The sequence below is a fragment of the Choloepus didactylus genome, chromosome 16 (genome assembly GCF_015220235.1).
Source record: "Choloepus didactylus isolate mChoDid1 chromosome 16, mChoDid1.pri, whole genome shotgun sequence".
Lineage (NCBI taxonomy): Eukaryota > Metazoa > Chordata > Mammalia > Pilosa > Megalonychidae > Choloepus > Choloepus didactylus.
In genome coordinates, this window is record NC_051322.1 from 31,569,601 (window position 1) to 31,593,921 (window position 24,321).

Below are 24,321 nucleotides of genomic sequence, written 5' to 3' on the forward strand. Positions count from 1 at the left end.
CCCTTTTGGTGTTTTGTTTTCTTTTATTTTTAATTCAGTTTTATTGAGATATATTCACCTACCATACAATCAAAATGTTGTTTTTTTTAAGACTCTGACTTCCTTAAGCTTTAAATTTTTTAGGTCTTTTCAACATTCATTTGGTCTTAACTACCTCTCACTTTAACCTAATGTACAGTAACTCCTATAGCAAGCAGTCATCTTCTTCCCCTGAAATCCAGCTTTTGTCTTTTTAATTCCCTGAAGCATTCAAGAAATGCAAACCAAAATGCCTCAGTGTCTTTTCTGTCCATAATTCTTATTTGTTGCTGTCTGAGAGTTGTCGTTTTGAAAACATCAATAGATTAGAGAAACAGTAGTATCCAGTGTGTATGAGACTTACCTGGGGAACTTTTTGCAAAATATCCCACCAGCCCCAATATTCTAATTCAGCAGGTCTGGGTTTAGGGCCTGGACATCTGTAGGTAAATAAGGTCTCCTGGGTGATTTTAACACAAATCCCTGCCTAAGAATCCTCTTTTAGCCTTTGATCGCATATGCACTCTCTCATTTGACCCTCAGACCATCCCTGAGGGAGGCTTAGCAAGGTCTAAGAGGTAAATGTTGCTTAAGGTCAGTTAGCTAGTTTTGAATTACAAATCCTGTGTTTTTGACATTCGTTTTGATAATCAAAGTAAGATTCAAAATGAGCCAGTATTCCAACAACTTTGTTTTTGAATGCTACCATGTAAAATAGTGCTGGGCACACTGGAAATACGTTAAAAGTATTTTTTAAACTCCTTTTACATAATTTGAAAACAATGCCATGATAAGATATAAATAACACTCTGCTATTGGCCTCTATACCATTCCCTTCCCTCTCCTAAATGCTTCTGAAATTTTGCCTTTGCTGTTTTCTTCTTTCCTGGAGTTAACCTTAAAAAGTGTTGGTAGAAGAGGCTGTGAAATCCAGTATTATTTCCAGCTGACAGGGACTTTAGAGTTGGTATTTTTCATTAAGATGTTCAGCAATCCTGACTATATGAGTACTTTTAATTTCTGCAAAAGAATTTAGACAGGCATTTTTCAAGTGGCCAAATTTTTGTCCTCCACTGTTACATATCCTTCCCTTCTGACTCATAAGATGATATGATCTGACTCAATTATTTAACAGGAAAAAATAGAATTATCACATCAAACAAGAAAGGACATGAAAAAAATTTCCTAGTTGACTAGGGCAAGAAAGGGCTGACTGTAAGTGGAGAACAGATACAATGAACTATAGTAGTTGTACAGTATGGTAAAAGCAAGACCCATTTTTTTCTCTAGACAGTGTAAAATTCACATTGGGTCTTGTGTATTTCTAGACTTGACCCATCCTTATTGGGCTCCAAACCAGTGCATCCAATTGCACATTAGACATTCCCACAAATGTTTAACAAGATTAAATCAGAATTCTCGAATTTCTCCAAGTGACAAATGCAAAATAAATTTTAAAAAAAAAATTCTGCCATCTTCTATAAGTGTCATCAGTATCTATTGAGTTGCTCCAATCAAAAAGAAGGAGGGGGAGGAGGAAGAAAAGGAGGAGGAGAGGGAGAAAGAAGAAGGAGGTGAGGAGGAGGAGGAAAAAAAGGCAGGAGAGGGGGATGAGTGCTAACTGGAATTGGGGGTGGGAGACTGCAAATTTAAAGAGAGAGGTCAGGGAAGGGCTCTCTCAGAAACTGCATTTGAGCCAAGACTTGAAGGAGGTAGAGAGTGAGCCATGCAAATATCTGGGGGCTAGGTTTTCAAGGCAAAAGAACAGAGAGGATGGATTGAGGAGGATTGACCTTGAGGAGCATGAGTGAGCATTTTGGGGGATGGGGCTGTCCATATTTGTCAAGACTTATTGAACTATTCAATTAAAATGGATGTATTCATTTTACTGTATATAAATTATACCTCAATGAAGTTACTACTTAAAAATACATTTCCTAGAGTTCCACTTCAACCTATCACAAGGAACACTGGTGAGAGCTCCTACCCTAACAAAGAGAAAAAGAGGTAACCCACAAAATCTTAACTTTTCTTGAACCCATCAGAGATCTGAGGTCACAATGCAGCAAAGCAGCCTGGATCCCAAGGAGGGATAGCCCCCACCCCCAGTGAGAGAGAAGACACCAGGACTGCATTACCTGCAGCAAAGCACAAAAGGAATATGCAGCCACCATACAAGTGTGCAGAAAGAAATCAGATACAATTTTAACAACTTGCTAAAGGTTGGCTGTAGGCTGGTATAATATAATAGAATCCCTAAGACACGCAGGCACCAGAGGAGTTTGCACTCACATATAGTCTCTTTTTTACTGATCTCTATCAGGTATTCATTAGAAAGATTGGAATCCTGGTAGAAAACCAAAAAGAGCCACCTCCCAAGGTGATGAAGACGTGGGAAAGTATGAAGCCCATGCCCCTTCTGGGGCCCTCTTATATGAAGCAAAACCTTAGGAAGCAAGGGGAAGGGCATCAAGCCCTGTTGCTCCCAGGGCAAAGAGATTGAGATCCACTGTTGTCAGAGTAAGGATAGAAGAGAAAACCCTCTACTTGTTGAGGAGGGGCAGGAAACTATCCTGGCCCCTAACAAAACCATTAGAGGTCTCCTACCACAGGACTTATCACAGATACATGGCAAAATTTGGCTGCTATGGGGAAGAGAGGAAGGAAAGCTAGGAAAGCCACATCCCCTTGGCCCAGGCACTCAGGACCTACCTAAAACTGAGGTTTTAGGACAGCAGGTCCAGAACAACAGAGAGCTTCCTACCTCCTACCAGCAGCCTAGCAAGTACTGAGTAACAAGCAACAGCATTCTCCCTGTGGGAGAGGATCAAGAGCATGGACAGAGACCCACTGTGTGGCCCAGTCATACAGAATTAGCTAAAAGTGGAGCATGATCATTGAATAACCTTCTGGCACTCCAGCTCCCACTCACTCTAAGCAGAAGGCATCATTAAAGAAATCTAAAATTTTTGGTGCTCTGAAGGTAGCCATAGCAACAAAAACCAGATCCAGCTCACCTCCTGACTGAATTAACTTAACCCCAACACTAATGGTCTGACTGAAGAAGAGGCATGTCCATTTCTGGCATACATAGTAATTACCTCAGTCTCTGCTGTTCTACGTGTGATGCCCAACATTCACCCAAACATTATAAGATGTCAGAAAGAAAAAAAAAAAAAAACAAGAAAAAAGTTGTATTGCCAAGAGACTGTGCAGTCAATAAACCCAGACTTAGTGATGACTCAGAAATAATTATGACTAATATGTTTAAAAGATCTATAGTGAGGGTCAACAAAGTATGGCCTGTGGGCCAAATCCAGCCCATGGCCTGTTTTTGTACAATCTATGAACTAAGAATGTGTTTTGCATTTTAAAAGGGTTGTTTTGAAAAAAAGAGAGGAAAACTATATGACAGAAACTAAATGTGACCTGCAAAGTCTTAAAATATATGCTATCTTGCCCTTTACAAAAATGTTTACCAACCCCTGATCTAGTGGAAAAGTTGACAACATGCATAAACAAATGGAGAATTTCAGAGAAAGATGAAAACTGTAAGAAAAAATTAAATGGAAATGGTAGAAATAAAAAGACATGATAGCAGAGAGAAAGAATTCTTTTGACTGGCTCATCAGTAGACTTGGAAAGAGTCAAGGAGAGAATCTGTGATTTTGAAGATAGGTCAGTAGAAATTATGCAAACTGAAACTCAAAGAGAAAAAAATATGTGAAAAATGAGCACAGCATGTCCAAGAACTGTAGGAACAGTATCAAAAATGCAATAGACATATCATTGGAGTACCAGAAGGAGAAGAGAGCAAGAACAGATCAGAAGAAATATTTGAAGAGATAATGACTGAGAGTATTCCAAAAATAATGAAAGGTATCAAACTACAGATTCAAGCTCAGAGAATCTAAAGCAGGATAAATCCATTTTAAAAAAAATAGACACATTAAATTTAAACATGAAACTAAAGAAGAAAATAAAATCTTGAAGGCAGCTAGAGAAAAAAGAAACATTATATACAGAGGAACAAAGATAGCTTCACTCTTCTTGTGAGAATTTATGCAAGCCCCCAAATGGAGTAACATCTTTAAAATGCTAAAATGTAAAAAAAAGAAAAGAAAAAAAATGCCAATTCAGAATTCTATGCCCCACAAAAAATTTCTTTAAAAAAATGAAAACAGAATAAAGACATTTTTAGACATACAAAAGCTGAGGGAATTTATTGCTAACAGACCTGTGCTACAAGGAATCTTAAAGAAAGCTACTAAGGCAGAAGGAATATGATACCTGACAGAAACTTGGATCTATAAATTTGAATTACAAGCTCCACAAATGGTAAAAAGTAAAGTATATATAAAAAGATTTTTTCTTATTTTTAATTACTTTACAAGATAATTGACTGTCTAAAGCAGGGGTCAGCAAACATTTTCTGTAAAGTGCTAATAGTAAATATTTTCAACTCTCCAGGCCACAAACATGATCTCCATCACAGCTTCTCAGTTCTGCTGTTGTAGCTCAAAAGCAGTAATAGACAGTATGTAAACAAATGGATATGGCTATCCTATAAAATTTTATTTACATTTTATTACATTTTTAGAACATTCTACCAGACAACAGGCTAGATTTTGCCCACAGGCTATAGTTTGCCCACCCCTGATCTAAAACAAAAATAGTAACAATGTATCATGGGGGTTGTAACATATAAAAGTAAGATATATGTCAACAGTAACACAAAAGATAGGATGGAGGAATCGAAATTGTACTTATTTCATATTTGTGTTGGGAAACACTTTCTATAGGTCTATCATTTCTGCATGTCGTACAAGCAGAAGCACTGATTGTCCTTTGTTCTAGATTATCTTTACAAGAATGTTTGTGTCTCTTCTTGGAGCAAAAGATAGGCGCGCTTACTTACACTTATACAAGATTAGCTCAGGGTTCCTTTACTGTAATGCAACCCACTGCATGTACAGATGTCATCTGGCCCTCCTCATATCACCATGAATAGGGGCTTTGGGAACTCGTGTAAAAATACTAATACTTTGGCTACTGCTATTATTGTGACTGACAAACTGTCATTTTTCTCTGACCCAGGAGTCTTATGTCTTCTTCCAGGATCTATGAAACTATAACAGGGTAATCTAGTAACTTGCAAGTAAGGTAAAATTTCGGGCTCTTCATGGTCTCTGATAATATGAAGTAGTATAATATTATTTGAAGGTAGCCTGTGATAAATTAAAGATGTATATTGTAAACTCTAGGGCAACTACTAAAAAGAAAACAGAAAAAGAGATATAACTAGTAAGTCAAAGGTGGAGATAAAATAGAATCATAAATTGTACTCAACCCAAAGGCAGGCAGGAAAGTGGACTAAAGGACCATGGAACAAATAGAAAATAAGCAAGATGATAGATTTAGAGCCAACCATGTCAATAATTACATTAAATGTAAATAGTCTAAATGCCTCAATTAAAAGGCGATTTTCAGATTGGATTAAAAAGTAAGATCTATCTATGTGCTGTCTGCAAGAAACCCACTTTAAATATAAAGCCATAGATAGGTTAAAATAAAAAGGGTGAAAGAAATTTTACCATATAAGCATTAATCAAAAGAATGGTGGATTGACTATTTTAATGGCAGGCAAAGTAGACTTCAGAAAAAGGAATATTACCAGAGTTAAGAAGGACACAATGTAATGACAAAGGAATCAGTTCACCATGAAGATATAACAATCCTAAATTTGTATGGACTTACCAGTAGAGCTTCAAAATACATGAAGCAGAGACTGATGGAACTGCAAGAAGAAATAGACGAATCAGTAATTGTAATTGGAGAAGTCAACACTTCTCCCTCAGTAATTAATACAACAAATAGACAGAGAATTGGTAATAATGTAGAAAGTCCAAACAATACTACTAATAAACTTGCTTTAATTGATATTTATAGAACATTCCACTAAAAAATATCAGTACACATGGAACATTCACAAATAGACCATTTTAGGGGCCACAAAACAAACCTCAACAAATTTTAAAGAATTAAGATCATACAGGGTATTTTCTCTGATCACAATGAAATAAAACTAAAAATCAGTAAGAAAGGTAAGGTGTCTGGAAAATGGTACAAATATTTTAAAATTCAACTGCACACCCATAGGTCAAAAAGGAAGTTACAAGGGAAATTAGAACATATTACAAAATAAGCAAAAATAAAAATGCAGTATATCAAAATTTGTGGAACACATCTAAAACCATCTTAGAGGGATATTTATAGCATTAAATGTCTCTATTGGAAAAGAAATTTAAATCAATAAAGATCCCACATTAAGAAACTAGAAGAAGAATAAATTAAACTGAAAGCAAGGACAGAAATAATAAAGATAAGAGCAAAAATCAATGATGTTGAAAAATAACAACAAAGAAAATCAGTGATTTGAGAAAGTTGGCTATTTGAGAGAAAGCAATAAAATTGATAAATTTGTAGCCAAACTGATCAAGATACAGAGAAAAGACACAAATTACCAAATTAGAAATGATAGGACACTGAGATAATAAGGAAATATTATGAACAAGTTTCTGGCAATGAATTTGACAGCTTCAATGAAATGGACAAATACCTCAAAAAATACAAACTATAAAAGCTCATAGATAACCTGAATAGTCCTATATCTATCAAAGAAATTAAATTAGTACTTTAAAACTTCCCAACAAAGAAATATCCAGGCCTAGATGGTGTCACTCTAAAATTCTACCAGACTTTTAAGGAAGAAATAATACTATTTCTACACTCCTCCAGATAATAGAAGAGGACACACTTCCCAACTCATGTTATGAGAACAGCATTACCCTGATACCAAAATTAGACATTACCAGAAAACTACAGATCAGTATCACCCATGGATATAGATACCAGAATCCTCTACACAATGTTAGGAATTTGGATCTAGCAACGTGTCAAAAGAATAATACATTGTGATCAACTGGTGTTTATCTCAGGCATGCAAGGCTGGTTCAACATTAAAAACTAATCAGTGGAGGCGGGGCAAGATGGCAGACTGGTGAGCTGTATGTTTTAGTTACTCCTCCAGGAAAGTAGGTAAAAAGCCAGGAACTGCGTGGACTGGACACCACAGAGCAATCTGTCTTTGGGCATACTTCATACAACACTCATGAAAACGTGGAACTGCTGAGATCAGCGAAATCTGTAAGTTTTTGCGGCCAGGGGACCCGCGCCCCTCCCTGCCAGGCTCAGTCCCGGGGGAGGAGGGGCTGTCAGCTCCGGGAAGGAGAAGGGAGAATTGCAGTGGCTGCTCTTATCGGAAACTCATTCTACTGATTCAAACTCCAACCATAGATAGACTGAGACCAGACACCAGAGACTCTGAGAGCAGCCAGCCCAGCAGAGAGGAGACAGGCATAGAAAAAAAACAACACGAAAAACTCCAAAATAAAAGCAGAGGATTTTTGGAGTTCTGGTGAACACAGAAAGGGGAAGGGCGGAGATCAGGCCTTGAGGCGCATATGCAAATCCCGAAGCAAAGCTGATCTCTCTGCCCTGTGCACCTTTCCTTAATGGCCCTGGTTGCTTTGTCTATTAGCATTTCAATAACCCATTAGATCTCTGAGGAGGGCCGTTTTTTTTTTGTTTTGTTTTGTTTTTTAAATCCTTTTTGCTTTTTCTAAAACAATTACTCTAAGAAGCTCAATACAGAAAGCTTCAAAGAATTGCAATTTGGGCACGTCAAGTCAAGAGCAGAACTAAGAGAGCTCTGAGACAAAAGGCAATAATCCAGTGGCTGAGAAAATTCACTAAACACCACAACTTCCCAAGAAAAGGGGGGTGTCCGCTCACAGCCACCATCCTGGTGGACAGGAAACACTCCTGCCCATCGCCAGCCCCATAGCCCAGAGCTGCCCCAGACAACCCAGTGTGACGGAAGTGCTTCAAATAACAGGCACACACCACAAAACTGGGCGTGGACATTAGCCTTCCCTGCAACCTCAGCTGAATGTCCCAGAGCTGGGAAGGGGGAGCAGTGTGAATTAACAGAGCCCCATTCAGCCATCATTTGAGCAGACTGGGAGCCTCCCAACACAGCCCAGCAGCCCAGAACTGCCCTGGGGGGACGGCACTCACCTGTGACATAGCACAGTCATCCCTCAACAGAGGACCCGGGGTGCACAGCCTGGAAGAGGGGCCCACTTGCAAGTCTCAGGAGCCATACGCCAATACCAAAGACTTGTGGGTCAGTGGCAGAGACAAACTGTGGCAGGACTCAACTGAAGGATTAGACTATTGCAGCAGCTTTAAAACTCTAGGATCATCAGGGAGATTTGATTGTTAGGGCCACCCCCCCTCCCCGACTGCCCAGAAACACGCCCCACATACAGGGCAGGCAACACCAACTACACACGCAAGCTTGGTACACCAATTGGGCCCCACAAGACTCACTCCCCCACTCACCAAAAAGGCTAAGCAGGGGAGATCTGGCTTGTGGAGAACAGGTGGCTCGTGGACGCCACCTGCTGGTTAGTTAGAGAAAGTGTACTCCACGAAGCTGTAGATCTGATAAATTAGAGATAAGGACTTCAACTGGTCTACAAACCCTAAAAGAACCCTATCAAGTTCAGCAAATTCCACGAGGCCAAAAACAACAGAAAATTATAAAGCATATGAAAAAAACCAGACGATATGGATAACCCAAGCCCAAGCACCCAAATCAAAAGACCAGAAGAGACACAGCACCTAGAGCAGCTACTCAAAGAACTAAAGATGAACAATGAGACCATAGTACGGGATATGAAGGAAATCAAGAAGACCCTAGAAGAGCATAAAGAAGACATTGCAAGACCAAATAAAAAAATGGATGATCTTATGGAAATTAAAGAAACTGTTGACCAAATTAAAAAGATTCTGGACACTCATAGTACAAGACTAGAGGAAGTTGAACAACGAATCAGTGACCTGGAAGATGACAGAATGGAAAATGAAAGCATAAAAGAAAGAATGGGGAAAAAAATTGAAAAACTCGAAATGGACCTCAGGGATATGATAGATAATACGAAACGTCCGAATATAAGACTCATTGGTGTCCCAGAAGGGGAAGAAAAGGGTAAAGGTCTAGGAAGAGTATTCAAAGAAATTGTTGGGGAAAACTTCCCAAATCTTCTAAACAACATAAATACACAAATCATAAATGCTCAGCGAACTCCAAATAGAATAAATCCAAAAAAAACCCACTCCGAGACATATACTGATCACACTGTCAAACATAGAAGAGAAGGAGCAAGTTCTGAAAGCAGCAAGAGAAAAGCAATTCACCACATACAAAGGAAACAGCATAAGACTAAGTAGTGACTACTCAGCAGCCACCATGGAGGCAAGAAGGCAGTGGCACGATATATTTAAAATTCTGAGTGAGAGGAATTTCCAGCCAAGAATACTTTATCCAGCAAAGCTCTCCTTCAAATTTGAGGGAGAGCTTAAATTTTTCACAGACAAAGAAATGCTGAGAGAATTTGCTAACAAGAGACCTGCCCTACTGGAGATACTCAAGGGAGCCCTACAGACAGAGAAACAAAGACAGGACAGAGAGACTTGGAGAAAGGTTCAGTACTAAAGAGATTCGGTATGGGTACAATAAAGGATATTAATAGAGAGAGGGAAAAATATGGCAAACATAATCCAAAGGATAAGATGGCCGATTCAAGAAATGCCTTCACAGTTATAACGTTGAATGTAAATGGATTAAACTCCCCAATTAAAAGATATAGATTCGCAGAATGGATCAAAAAAAATGAACCATCAATATGTTGCATACAAGAGACTCATCTTAGACACAGGGACACAAAGAAACTGAAAGTGAAAGGATGGAAAAAAATATTTCATGCAAGCTACAGCCAAAAGAAAGCAGGTGTAGCAATATTAATCTCAGATAAAATAGACTTCAAATGCAGGGATGTTTTGAGAGACAAAGAAGGCCACTACATACTAATAAAAGGGGCAATTCAGCAAGAAGAAATAACAATCGTAAATGTCTATGCACCCAATCAAGGTGCCACAAAATACATGAGAGAAACATTGGCAAAACTAAAGGAAGCAATTGATGTTTCCACAATAATTGTGGGAGACTTCAACACATCACTCTCTCCTATAGATAGATCAACCAGACAGAAGATCAATAAGGAAATTGAAAACCTAAACAATCTGATAAATGAATTAGATTTAACAGACATCTACAGGACATTACATCCCAAATCACCAGGATACACATACTTTTCTAGTGCTCACGGAACTTTCTCCAGAATAGATCATATACTGGGACATAAAACAAGCCTCAATAAATTTAAAAAGATTGAAATTATTCAAAGCACATTCTCTGACCACAATGGAATACAATTAGAAGTCAATAACCATCAGAGACTTAGAAAATTCACAAATACCTGGAGGTTAAACAACACACTCCTAAACAATCAGTGGGTTAAAGAAGAAATAGCAAGAGAAATTGCTAAATATATAGAGACGAATGAAAATGAGAACACAACATACCAAAACCTATGGGATGCAGCAAAAGCAGTGCTAAGGGGGAAATTTATAGCACTAAACGCATATATTAAAAAGGAAGAAAGAGCCAAAATCAAAGAACTAATGGATCAACTGAAGAAGCTAGAAAATGAACAGCAAACCAATCCTAAACCAAGTAGAAGAAAAGAAATAACAAGGATTAAAGCAGAAATAAATGACATAGAGAACAAAAAAACAATAGAAAGGATAAATATCACCAAAAGTTGGTTCTTTGAGAAGATCAACAAGATTGACAAGCCCCTAGCTAGACTGACAAAATCAAAAAGAGAGAAGACCCATATAAACAAAATAATGAATGAAAAAGGTGACATAACTGCAGATCCTGAAGAAATTAAAAAAATTATAAGAGGATATTATGAACAACTGTATGGCAACAAACTGGATAATGTAGAAGAAATGGACAATTTCCTGGAAACATATGAACAACCTAGACTGACCAGAGAAGAAACAGAAGACCTCAACCAACCCATCACAAGCAAAGAGATCCAATCAGTCATCAAAAATCTTCCCACAAATAAATGCCCAGGGCCAGATGGCTTCACAGGGGAATTCTACCAAACTTTCCAGAAAGAACTGACACCAATCTTACTCAAACTCTTTCAAAACATTGAACAAAATGGAACACTACCTAACTCATTTTATGAAGCTAACATCAATCTAATACCAAAACCAGGCAAAGATGCTACAAAAAAGGAAAACTACCGGCCAATCTCCCTAATGAATATAGATGCAAAAATCCTCAACAAAATACTTGCAAATCGAATCCAAAGACACATTAAAAAAATCATACACCATGACCAAGTGGGGTTCATTCCAGGCATGCAAGGATGGTTCAACATAAGAAAAACAATCAATGTATTACAACACATTAAAAACTCGAAAGGGAAAAATCAATTGATCATCTCAATAGATGCTGAAAAAGCGTTTGACAAAATCCAACATCCCTTTTTGATAAAAACACTTCAAAAGATAGGAATTGAAGGAAACTTCCTCAACATGATAAAGAGCATATATGAAAAACCCACAGCCAGCATAGTACTCAATGGTGAGAGACTGAAAGCCTTCCCTCTAAGATCAGGAACAAGACAAGGATGCCCGCTGTCACCACTGTTATTCAACATTGTGCTGGAAGTGCTAGCCAGGGCAATCCGGCAAGACAAAGAAATAAAAGGCATCCAAATTGGAAAAGAAGAAGTAAAACTGTCATTGCTTGCAGATGATATGATCTTATATCTAGAAAACCCTGAGAAATCAACGATACACCTACTAGAGCTAATAAACAAATTTAGCAAAGTAGCGGGATACAAGATTAATGCACATAAGTCAGTAATGTTTCTATATGCTAGAAATGAACAAACTGAAGAGACACTCAAGAAAAAGATACCATTTTCAATAGCAACTAAAAAAATCAAGTACCTAGGAATAAACTTAACCAAAGATGTAAAAGACCTATACAAAGAAAACTACATAACTCTACTAAAAGAAATAGAAGGGGACCTTAAAAGATGGAAAAATATTCCATGTTCATGGATAGGAAGGCTAAATGTCATTAAGATGTCAATTCTACCCAAACTCATCTACAGATTCAATGCAATCCCAATCAAAATTCCAACAACCTACTTTGCAGACTTGGAAAAGCTAGTTATCAAATTTATTTGGAAAGGGAAGATGCCTCGAATTGCTAAAGACACTCTAAAAAAGAAAAACGAAGTGGGAGGACTTACACTCCCTGACTTTGAAGCTTATTATAAAGCCACAGTTGCCAAAACAGCATGGTACTGGCACAAAGATAGACATATAGATCAATGGAATCGAATTGAGAATTCAGAGATAGACCCTCAGATCTATGGCCGACTGATCTTTGATAAGGCCCCCAAAGTCACCGAACTGAGCCATAATGGTCTTTTCAACAAATGGGGCTGGGAGAGTTGGATATCCATATCCAAAAGAATGAAAGAGGACCCCTACCTCACCCCCTACACAAAAATTAACTCAAAATGGACCAAAGATCTCAATATAAAAGAAAGTACCATAAAACTCCTAGAAGATAATGTAGGAAAACATCTTCAAGACCTTGTATTAGGAGGCCACTTCCTAGACTTTACACCCAAAGCACAAGCAACAAAAGAGAAAATAGATAAATGGGAACTCCTCAAGCTTAGAAGTTTCTGCACCTCAAAGGAATTTGTCAAAAAGGTAAAGAGGCAGCCAACTCAATGGGAAAAAATTTTTGGAAACCATGTATCTGACAAAAGACTGATATCTTGCATATACAAAGAAATCCTACAACTCAATGACAATAGTACAGACAGCCCAATTATAAAATGGGGAAAAGATATGAAAAGACAGTTCTCTGAAGAGGAAATACAAATGGCCAAGAAACACATGAAAAAATGTTCAGCTTCACTAGCTATTAGAGAGATGCAAATTAAGACCACAATGAGATACCATCTAACACCGGTTAGAATGGCTGCCATTAAACAAACAGGAAACTACAAATGCTGGAGGGGATGTGGAGAAATTGGAACTCTTATTCATTGTTGGTGGGACTGTATAATGGTTCAGCCACTCTGGAAGTCAGTCTGGCAGTTCCTTAGAAAACTAGATATAGAGCTACCATTCGATCCAGCGATTGCACTTCTCGGTATATACCCGGAAGATCGTAAAGCAGTGACACGAAGAGATATCTGCACGCCAATGTTCATAGCAGCATTATTCACAATTGCCAAGAGATGGAAACAACCCAAATGTCCTTCAACAGATGAGTGGATAAATAAAATGTGGTATATACACACGATGGAATACTACGCGGCAGTAAGAAGGAACGATCTGGTGAAACATATGACAACATGGATGAACCTTGAAGACATAATGCTGAGCGAAATAAGCCAGGCACAAAAAGAGAAATATTATATGCTACCACTAATGTGAACTTTGAAAAATGTAAAACAAATGGTTTATAATGTAGAATGTAGGGGAACTAGCAGTAGAGAGCAATTAAGGAAGGGGGAACAATAATCCAAGAAGAACAGATAAGCTATTTAACGTTCTGGGGATGCCCAGGAATGACTATGGTCTGTTAATTTCTGATGGATGTAGTAGGAACAAGTTCACTGAAATGTTGCTATATTATGTAACTTTCTTGGGGTAAAGTAGGAACATGTTGGAAGTTAAGCAGTTATCTTAGGTTAGTTGTCTTTTTCTTACTCCCTTGTTATGGTCTCTTTGAAATGTTCTTTTATTGTATGTTTGTTTTCTTTTTAACTTTTTTTTTCATACAGTTGATTTAAAAAAGAAGGGAAAGTTAAAAAAAAGAAAAAAAGAAAAAAGACAAACAAGGAAAAAAAAAAAAAAAAAAGGTGTGGTGCCCCCTTGAGGAGCCTGTGGAGAATGCAGGGATGTTCGCCTACCCCACCTCCATGGTTGCTGACATGACCACAGACATAGGGGACTGGTGGTTTGATGGGTTGAGCTCTCTACCATAAGTTTTACCCTTGGGAAGACGGTTGCTGCAAAGGAGAGGCTAGGCCTCCCTGTATTTGTGCCTAAGAGTCTCCTCCTGAATGCCTCTTTGTTGCTCAGATGTGACCCTCTCTCTCTGGCTAAGCCAACTTGAAAGGTGAAATCACTGCCCTCCCCCCTACGTGGGATCAGACACCCAGGGAAGTGAATCTCCCTGGCAACGTGGAATATGACTCCCGGGGAGGAATGTAGACCCGGCATCGTGGGATGGAGAACATCTTCTTGACCAAAAGGGGGATGTGAAAGGAAATGCAATAAGCTTCAGTGGCAGAGAGATTCCAAAACAAGCCGAGAGATCACTCTGGTGGGCACTCTTACGCACACTTTAGACAACCTTTTTTAGGTTCTAAAGAATTGGGGTAGCTGGTGGTGGATACCTGAAACTATTAAACTACAACCCAGAACCCATGAATCTCGAAGACAGTTGTATAAAAATGTAGCTTATGAGGGGTGACAGTGGGATTGGGAATGCCATAAGGACCAAACTCCACTTTGTCTAGTTTATGGATGGATGTGTAGAAAAGTAGGGGAAGCAAACAAACAGACAAAGGTACCCAGTGTTCTTTTTTACTTCAATTGCTCTTTTTCACTCTAATTATTATTCTTGTTATTTTTGTGTGTGTGCTAATGAAGGTGTCAGGGATTGATTTAGGTGATGAATGTACAACTATGTAATGGTACTGTAAACAATCGAAAGTACAATTTGTTTTGTATGACTGCGTGGTATGTGAATATATCTCAATAAAATGATGATTAAAAAAAAAAAAAAAAAAACTAATCAGTATACTTCACCAGATTAACAGACTAAAGAAGAAAAACTATGTAATCATCTCAATACATGTAGAAAAAGCATTTGTCAAAATTTAACATTGTTTCATGATAAAAAAAAACTGCAAACTAGGAATTAAAACTTCCTCAATCTCGTACTGTGTTTAATGTTTTTGAGGCTAAGAAAACAAATATAGAATGTTTTGAAAAGAAGTATGCAAAAATTCTGCAAGTAAAACGCGCCGAGTTTTGGTTGACCCTCAGTAATATATTAAATAGTAGCAACCGTGTTGCTTTTATCTTGCCGACTTTCCTGTAATTTACTTCCAGTAGATTTCACTTGCTAGTCCTACTGTAACTAGTTTGAGTGAGACGGCTTTTGCCACCAAACTCAATTCTTTCAAATCTTTCACTTACATGAGGCATAAAATTGACATATACAGATATATAACTACTAAGTGTTATTGGTTGGATAGATTGATGGTGGTGGTAGTAATAGGCACGTGTTCCATCCTTAACAGAATACTTTTCTATGAGTTGATAGGGTAACTTTTTCATTTTATAAATGAGGATACTAAGATATGCCCAATAACTATGAAAGTAGCTGCCCTTTTGTGAGCACTTACTCTGTGTTAAGCCTGTTCTTTGTACTTTGCAAGTATTAGCTTATTTAATTCTCACTACGACCCCATGAGGCAGGCACCATATTTTTCCTCATTTATAGATCAGGGAAACTGGGGCCCCCAGAAGTTAAATAACTTGCGAAGTTATAAGAAGAGCTGGTATTTAAACCCAGGTGATCTGACACCAGGATCAGTACTCTTAATCACTACATGATGCTATATTGGGACGAGGCTGTGTCTTAGAAGTCAAATTCCTAGTAAGTATCAGAGGCAGGACCCAAGTCTAGGCCCTCTGACTTTGAGTAGTTCATAGTCTACTCTACCATGATGTCTAATCTAATAAATTGTACATGTTTATGATCTGTGTCTTGTCTCCCCAGTTAGGTTGTGTCTTTCTCGAAGACAGAAAATGTTATTATCTATTTTCCTTTGTAAATCTTCTGTATATCTCCTCCATTAACTAGATTGTCAATACATGTATTGATTAAAATACAAAACCAAAACCAAGTCAATAAGAAATACATATGTACTTTACTTTTTAAAATGTTTATCACTATCAAAAAACTTAGTTCTCTACTCTTAACTCCTAGGAGAAGGGCTGTTTGGCAAGCAACAATGTTGGCTTGTAACACGTACTTACTTCTTTTTACCTTCATTTACCTTCATTTACCTTCTGTGATCTGGTGATCATTGACTGGATTCATGACAGGTGGTTAAATGTGATTTTGACATTACTCAAAGTGTACAACTGATTACTCAGAACATAACATTGGATAATTACTGTTAAACCAATAGCATAATTGAGGATAATGTGTCATATTTAGATTTCATGAGTTGCAGCCACATACAGTACGTATGGAAAATTGTAAAACAACCACTGTGGGAATGTACCTTCCTTTGAAAGGTTGGCTTTGAGCTGCACTAACAAAGCATTTGTCACCATTTTAGCCAGGGAATTCCCTATAAATTGTTCTATTATTGGCTCTATATTATGCAAACATTCCCAGAGGAAAGAAAGTTGATCTCAGTTTTAATGGTTGCTATGGAAGCTGATAGAGGCCACATGTCTGTTGTAGTCATCATCATTAAAATTACCATTGTGTGCGAAATTCTAACCTGGTGATAGGAAATACAAGTTTCTCTCTTTGAATGAATTGTTTCTCATTCGTTGCTGGTGTTGCAACTGGACTCCAACTGAAATTTTTGGCTGAACAACTTACGCCCTACACCACAACATTTTTTATTAGGAAAACTAAGGCTGGACTCCATTTTGCTACCTGAGGATTGCTGGAGCCAACATGATAAAGTAAGAAGCAGCACCTGATACTTCCTTCCTTCCTTTTTGATATATAAAATGATATATCATTTTCTAAAATAGTGTCAATTTGAATGCAAAAACATTAGAATGTCAGTTTTAAAAAACACAGATGAGCGAGTTTGAAAAAAACTCTTTACTTAGAACTCTCCCTACTCAGCAACTTTACTGGTACGAATGGGAATTCTCTGTGGCTTAGAGGCAAGTCAATCCAGACCACAGAATGAGCAAAACTGGACTATCGTTGCATTACTTTATTCTTTAATGATGTGACTTTCTCATTTTGTTGGTTTGTAATTTCTGTAAGTATATATGGGTACTATAATATGTTCAATTTAGCTTTGGTTATTTGGATTTTATCATATCAATCAGCAATAATTCAATGTGCATACACCTCAGGAATTGCACTGGCAATTCATAGGAGCATGGGAAGAAAATATTAGAGATTTTATTTATTCTTCTAAAAATAAATTTTGTTTTACTAATAATAATATTGGCACTAACAACCTGCCACGGTCTGTCAATGTCACATACAGCTCTCCATGTGTCTTAAGGGAAGAGTAGGAGGAATTCCTCAACTTGAAGGCCTTGGCAGAAGCAGCCTCACTTAAAGTTTAAAACTACACTGAAAGTTTATTGTAATTTGTATGCTCCTGGTTATATTATCTAGATTTAACAAAAGAAATCCTTATAGAATGGAGACTTGGTATGATTCCTGCAAAGGAAATGCAACTTGAAGATAGTACAATAATATAAGTAAACATGACAAAAAAAATGTAAGAGCTGACAATCCCCCACCAACTTCTAGAACAAGAGCCACATTACAGGGTAAAAACAATGATGAGACAATGTAATCTCAAAAGAAATGAATCCTTAAAAATTAAAAATTTTCTGAAAGACTGCATTATGGATTTATAGCCACTGTAATAGCTAGGGAACATTCCATCAGTGTGTATCCTGCTTGCTGATGAAAATGTGAAACCTTTGTGATAACGTATTTCATAGTTAATTGTTCAAATTATTTTAGATATTTTAGTAAGTACAAAAGTGTTATGAATCATTGGTAAATAATTTTTAAAATGTGGTTTATTTTGTCTTTAGCCCCCATTCTTTTAGATTTCTTTTTGTGTACATTTTATAATATATGTAAGATATTAGTGTTGGGGTATATTGCATAATTTATAAACAAATATAAGATATATTGGAAGTACGTGCTTTTTTTAAAAAAAATTTGTAGACTTGCACAATCAAAAACATTTGAGACCTCTGGTTTAGATATCAGCTGATCATCAAAATCACCTAGAGAGGATCATTATTTTCACAAAGCTTCGCAGCTTGTTTTGATGATCAGTCATATTTGAGAAGTACTCCTTGCCTATATTTTCTACCACTATAAACCAAATATTAATTATCCAAAAGTGAAATGTCAGCTTTTAGTAAGTATTAGAAGGAAAAACACTATTACACAAGCCTCAAATATCTGTAAGATTTACTTACTTTTCCATTGATATTTTTCATTTCTTTAGAATATTTCTTTCTCCTTTTGTATTTTTATATTGTGGAAACATATATAACATAAAATTTGCCATTTTAACCATTTTTAACAGTTTTATTCACACACATCATACAATCTATCCCAAGTGTACAATCAGTGGCTCTTAGTATAATCACAGAGTTATGCATTCACCACCACAATCAATTTGAGAACATTCTCATTGCTCTGAATTAAAAAGAAAAATTGTCTCATACCCCTCATACCTCCCCTATTATTGGCACTTAGCTTTGTTACAATTGATGACAGAATATTACAGTTGTTACTGCTAACTATAGTCCTTAGTTTGCATTAATTTTATTTTTTTCCACATACCACCCTATTGTTAACACCTTGTAATGGTGACATACTTTTGTTTTAGTTCATGTAAAAACTTTGTTTGTACAATTAGCCACAGTCATCGTCTACAACAGGTTTTGCTATGTTATACAGTCCCATGTTTTATCCTCTAGCTTTCCTTCTAGTGACATACAGGACCCTAGACTTTCCCTCTATACTCACACAGCACCGTTAATTACACTTACAGTATTGTGTTACCATCACCTCTGTCCATTTCCGAACATTTACAATCAACCTTATTAAAAATTCTGTATACATTAAGCATCATCTGCCCATTCTCTACCCTCTATCTCCTGGTACTCTAAACTCAAGATTTTAACTCTCATTATAATTGGTTCATATTGGTTAAACCATGCAGTAACCGTACAATATTTGTCCTTTTGTGTCTGACTTATTTCACACAACATAATGTCCTCAAGGTTCATTCATGTTGTCGCATGCATCAGGACTTCATTCCTTCTTACAGCTGCATAATATTCCATCATATGTGTATACCACAGTTTGTTTATCCATTCATCAGTTGATGGACACTTGCGTGTTTCCATCTTTTGGAATCGTGAATAATGTCACTATGAACATTGGTGTGTGAATGTCTGTCTGCGTCCCTGCTTTCAGTTCTTCTGAGTACATACCTAGTAACAGGATTGTCAGATCATACGGCAGGTCTATACTTAGAGTCCTGAGGAACCGCCAAACTGTCTTCCACAGCAGCTGCCTTGTTCTACATTCCCACCAGCAATGAATAAGTGTTCCTATTCTCCATATCCTCTCCAGCACTTGTAATTTTCTGTTGTTTTTTTTTTTATAATGGTCATTCTAATAGATGTGAAATGATATCTCATTGTGGTTTTGATTTGAATTTCCCTAATAGCTAGTGATGTTCAGCATCTTTGCATGTGCTTTTTTAGCTATTTGTATTTACTCTTTGGAAAAGTGTCAATTCAAGTCTTTTGCCAATTTTTTTTTTAATTCAGTTTTATTGATATATATTCACGTACCATACAGTCATCCAAAGTGTATAGTCATTTGTTCACAGCATCATTATATATTTGTGTATTCATCACCACAATCAATTTTTGAAAATTTTCATTACTCCAAAAAATAAATAAATAAATAAGAATAAAAATTAAAATTAAAGTTAAAAAGAGTCCCCTCCATATTATTCATTTACTTTTTGTCCCCATTTTTCTACTCATCTGTCCATAAACTGGATAAAGAGAGTATGAGCCACAAGGTTTTCACAGTCATATGGTCACACAATGTAAGCTATATAGTTACACAATTGTCTTCAAGAATCATAAGCACCGTGACCAGCATTCGCTGCCTTGTTTTCACTCTTTGCCAAAAAGTTTTAAGGTACAAGCTTGTTAATGGTTCCTGGCTCTGGCTGAGTCTCCTTACTTTCCAGAACAAATGTATTTCAGTGGCATTTATATAATATAGTGCACTTTTCCATTAGAATGGTTAAGAGCAAAGTTGTACTCTTAAGCAATTAATATTTAAAAGATTAATCTTGAAAGAAAATTTATAAAAACATTTGCAAAGAATTGTGTGTAATTCAATATATTTTACCTATAAAATAGAAAGCACATAAAAGGAGATGTTAAACTTTTCTTAAAAAAATAAACCTTTTATGTATTTGCATATTTGAATATGAACACCTAAATGTTAGTCTCTTAAATAAAATGGAGTCAGCCTCTTACTGATTTATTAATTTTCAACGTTTAAAAATAAGACTTTCTAGAAAAATGATCACCTTCTTTCAATTTTTAGTGACAAGTATTAGGGCAGTGTTATTTCCAGAATGCTACATGTTAGCATCTTAGTACATAGTTCAGGATGGGCTGTGACATGAAACTAAAGTAATTATAGCCTGCTATTGATTATCCCTGGTGGTTAAGAATAAGGGTGATGTGGATAAATTAATTCATAGATAGTCTCCAAAACATCATTTTAGCCATTAGCTTCAAATTCCTGTCTTAAGTCTTTTCTGAGAGCCACTTTTAAGCCACAAAATTGACAGGTCTTAAGCATTAGCTTTTTCTTCCCATCTTCTGATGGGTGCTGCTCTCTAAATGAAATATAAATGCAAGGTGAGGTAGCACAAAAAAGAATAGAATACAGAAGGCTACATAGTTCAAAGAGTGCTAATCAGCCCTGAATAATCAGGGATTGACTCTGATTCAGCTGTCAAAGCCTGTGTACAGATGACTTCATTTAGGAGGGCTAGTGAATTAAAAGCCAGGCCACTCTAGAAATGTAACGATGCAAGAAAGGCATCTACTGAAAATACATTTTATACATGTACTTGTTTAAAAAATAACACTTTACATTCCAGGTGATCACCTTCTTTAGCTCAAGATTGCTACAAGCTGGAGCTGAGCTGTCAGTGGAACGGGTCCTGGAAATTATCAAGCAAGGGGTTGTTGCACTGCCCAAAGATAGACTAAAGGTAAGACTGGCTAATGAAATGTTCAGTTGACACATACTATTATATCACTTGATGTAACTAATTGTGTCTGAGCAAGCTTTATTCGGAATTCTACCTCCCTTTAAGTATTGCCTGCACTACTATATAGTAATACACAGAACAGTGATAAAGAAAGTTTCTGATAGTTTTTCAAAAGAAAATAGCAAAAAAAAAAAGAGTAATGCCTTCATATCTCTATATGTTCTATTAATAACCACTACGAATACTATGAGTAACTCATATACCATGAATAAAGGGACTTATTTTTTTAACCCAGTGAAACAAATTTAATCTCGTAAGTGTCATCAAAGGTTGATAGAAAGATGATGATGATAGTGTTTACTCAGTGCCACGTAGGGTACTGTCTTACATATATTAACTCATTCTGTCCACATAACAACCCTTTAAGGTAGATAGTGCAATCACTCTGATTTATCAGATGAGGAAACTGATGCACATAGAGTTTGTGTAACTTAGCCAAAACCATACAACTAGAAAACGATGGAGCTGGAGGATTCAGACTCTGGCATTCAGGCTTCAAAACCCGTGTTCATAATCACACTAATTACTATATTCCTGGGATATAGCAATGGAAAGAGAAGCATTTGATGGAAGATGTAAGAGAAATAGTGTATTTTAAGAAGGCATTTACATTTATGTGATGGATGCATTCCTAAAGTGATGTCATGATGTAAATAAAATTCTTAGTTCAAGACAAATTTTCCCCTGGGAAAAAATGTAAAGGGGACATGTTTTGTGATGCATGAATGTACAGCATTTCTTTTTAACTCTTTCCTTTGTTAGCTCCCATTTTTAGAGAGTGTTCTCTCCTGAATTAACAACACAGTGTGTCATGGTGGATGTTTGGCCTTCTTCATAGTGTTTTATCACAACGAACTTCTGTTCCAAAGTTACTGTTTTGGGGTATGTTTTTCAACACTATCACTAGAACCACTGCTTAATGAATGCTTGAGAGATATTGTTATAGGATATAAAAATATTTTCAATTATAATAGCAGAGTTTGTAAAATAACAGCACATTAGTCATCATAATCATTTACAGGAGTTCCATGTAGATAAACAGCAGCAAGATTCACCCAGCACTGACCAAAGACAGCAGGTGCTTCTGTTTATCAGCTAAGGTGGCACCACCATGTGGGAATAGCATCAAAACAGATCGCTGTCCACTGGACCATTCTTTGATATTGTGCTATTCCTGACAATTTTTTAAATGTGAGAAATGCACGTTATTTCCATTTTTACTAAAAGTAAGACATTATTATTTTGTACTATTTCAAATTTACATAAACTAAAACAGTGCGAACCAGCATAAAAAATCCACGAAGATTAGAGTGGTTACCCACAGGAAATGATGGATCTTGGTGTCTAAATGGAATCAAAAAAGAAGTGAAAATATTAGGAGGCTGTCAGACAGAGGATAAAACAAGAGTTGGAGAAAGGGGGTTTTGATAAGGTCAAAGAACCAGCATAAGGGAAATAATGGAGGTTGTGATTAGAGAGCAATGTGTTTAGACTTAAGATTTCAGAAGTGGAGCTGATCTCGGCCTCGAAGTGAATGCAAGTCAGTCTGAGTTCCCCTGGGATGGTGACAGGCCAGGGGTAGAGAGAAAGACGGCGAGGAAGAGAAAAGGCTGGTAGGATCCTCATAAGCAAAGCAGGACTTTTTGCTTTTAAGGGTAGAGAAATAATAGCCAGGGAACAAGGAGGAGAACAAAGACGACACCAGCCCCACACCAGCCCCACCTCAAGGCCTTGAAGGCTGTGGAGTATGAGAGAAAGAGCAGCGTCTACTTTCACAGACTGCAGGTGAATCAGAGTCCTGAGGCAAGAGCCAGATTTCATTTAAGGCAGAAATTTGGGAGGAAGATTCCAAACAGAGGCTTAGAAAGTAGGGATATTTAATAACACAAAATAGGGACTCAGAAAGGTACTGGAAAGGTAAGCAGGGAGGAAAGCAACAGGAGGTTGGATCAGGGGAGAGAAAGCACAGAGCATTCTGGGGACAAAAGTACAGGAGAGGATTACCCGCTGGAGGGGTTATGTTTGACCAGTGAACAGTGGTAATGAGGACATATGACATGTTGGTTTAAGCTTGCCTCAGGGTTCCATCAACACTCAGTAAATGTTTGTCAGGTGTCTGCCCCATGGCAGGCATCGTCTGAGGCACTTGGGACATATTGAATGAAAATCCATGCCATCACAGAGCTCAAAATTTAGCAGGAAGAGACAGACAATAAATGATAAGCATAGCAAATAACAAAAATATGTAGCGTATTAGAACATGGTAAGTGCTATGGAAAATAAAGAAGATAAAGCCCCTTTAAGGGTGATTGGGATTGTCAGTGAGGGTGTGGTGTAGGAGGCTGTAGAATTAAAGAGTAGTCTGGGTAACAGTCAGCAAAGGTAGGATGGAGATGAGGGGTCAAGCATGCCGATATTGGAAAAGACTTCCAGGCGGTAAGAATAGCCACTGAAAAGCTCATAAGCTAGGAACATGCCAGGCATGTTGAAGGACTAGCAAGAAGGCCAAAGTGGCTGGAGCTGTGGGAACAAGGGGGAAAGTGGTCAGAGATGGACAAAGATGACTGGGATTGGGGACATATCATATTGTAGGCCTTGTAGACCATTTTGATAGTTTTAGCTTTTTTTCCTGAGTGAAATGGGGAACCATTAACGAGTTTTTGAGAAGGGAGTGGCATGATGTGGTTTACATTTTCATAGGCTCAGTCTAGCTGCTGTGTTGAGAGTAGACTATATGGGGAGACAGGAATGAAAGCAGAGAAACCAGTTAGAAGGCTATTGCTTGACTCGAGCCTTGTTAGTAGTAGAAGTGGGAGTGCCAAACCAATTAGTCCAAACAGTTGTCTAGTAGGCAGGGAGGAGCATTTAGGCCTCTTAGGAGAGAGCTGCAGTCTGCACTGGTTGCACAAGCTCCAGGGAACGATGGCCAAACTAGTTTCCGAGGGAGAGCTTAGAGAACTGTTCACATGTTAGATGAGTTGTTAATGCAAGCAGACTTGTTCTGTGTGGTCTGAAGGAATAGCACTTGGACGAGTGGAAGCCCCTGCAGGGAGACACATTTCAGTCTCACATAAGGAAGAACTTT

At 37.3% G+C, this 24,321-nt stretch overlaps 1 protein-coding gene across 4 annotated transcripts in view; it reads left to right on the plus strand.

Annotated features, from left to right (window-relative positions):
- The window catches only part of DYM (dymeclin), a 448,453-nt gene that overhangs the window by 373,083 nt on the left and 51,049 nt on the right, over nt 1-24,321 (plus strand). For all 4 annotated transcript variants that reach the window (XM_037805588.1, XM_037805586.1, XM_037805584.1 and 1 more), the window contains one exon: nt 21,063-21,176. In XM_037805588.1, coding sequence (XP_037661516.1) covers nt 21,063-21,176 — 114 coding nt within the window. The remainder of the gene's footprint in view (nt 1-21,062; nt 21,177-24,321) is intronic.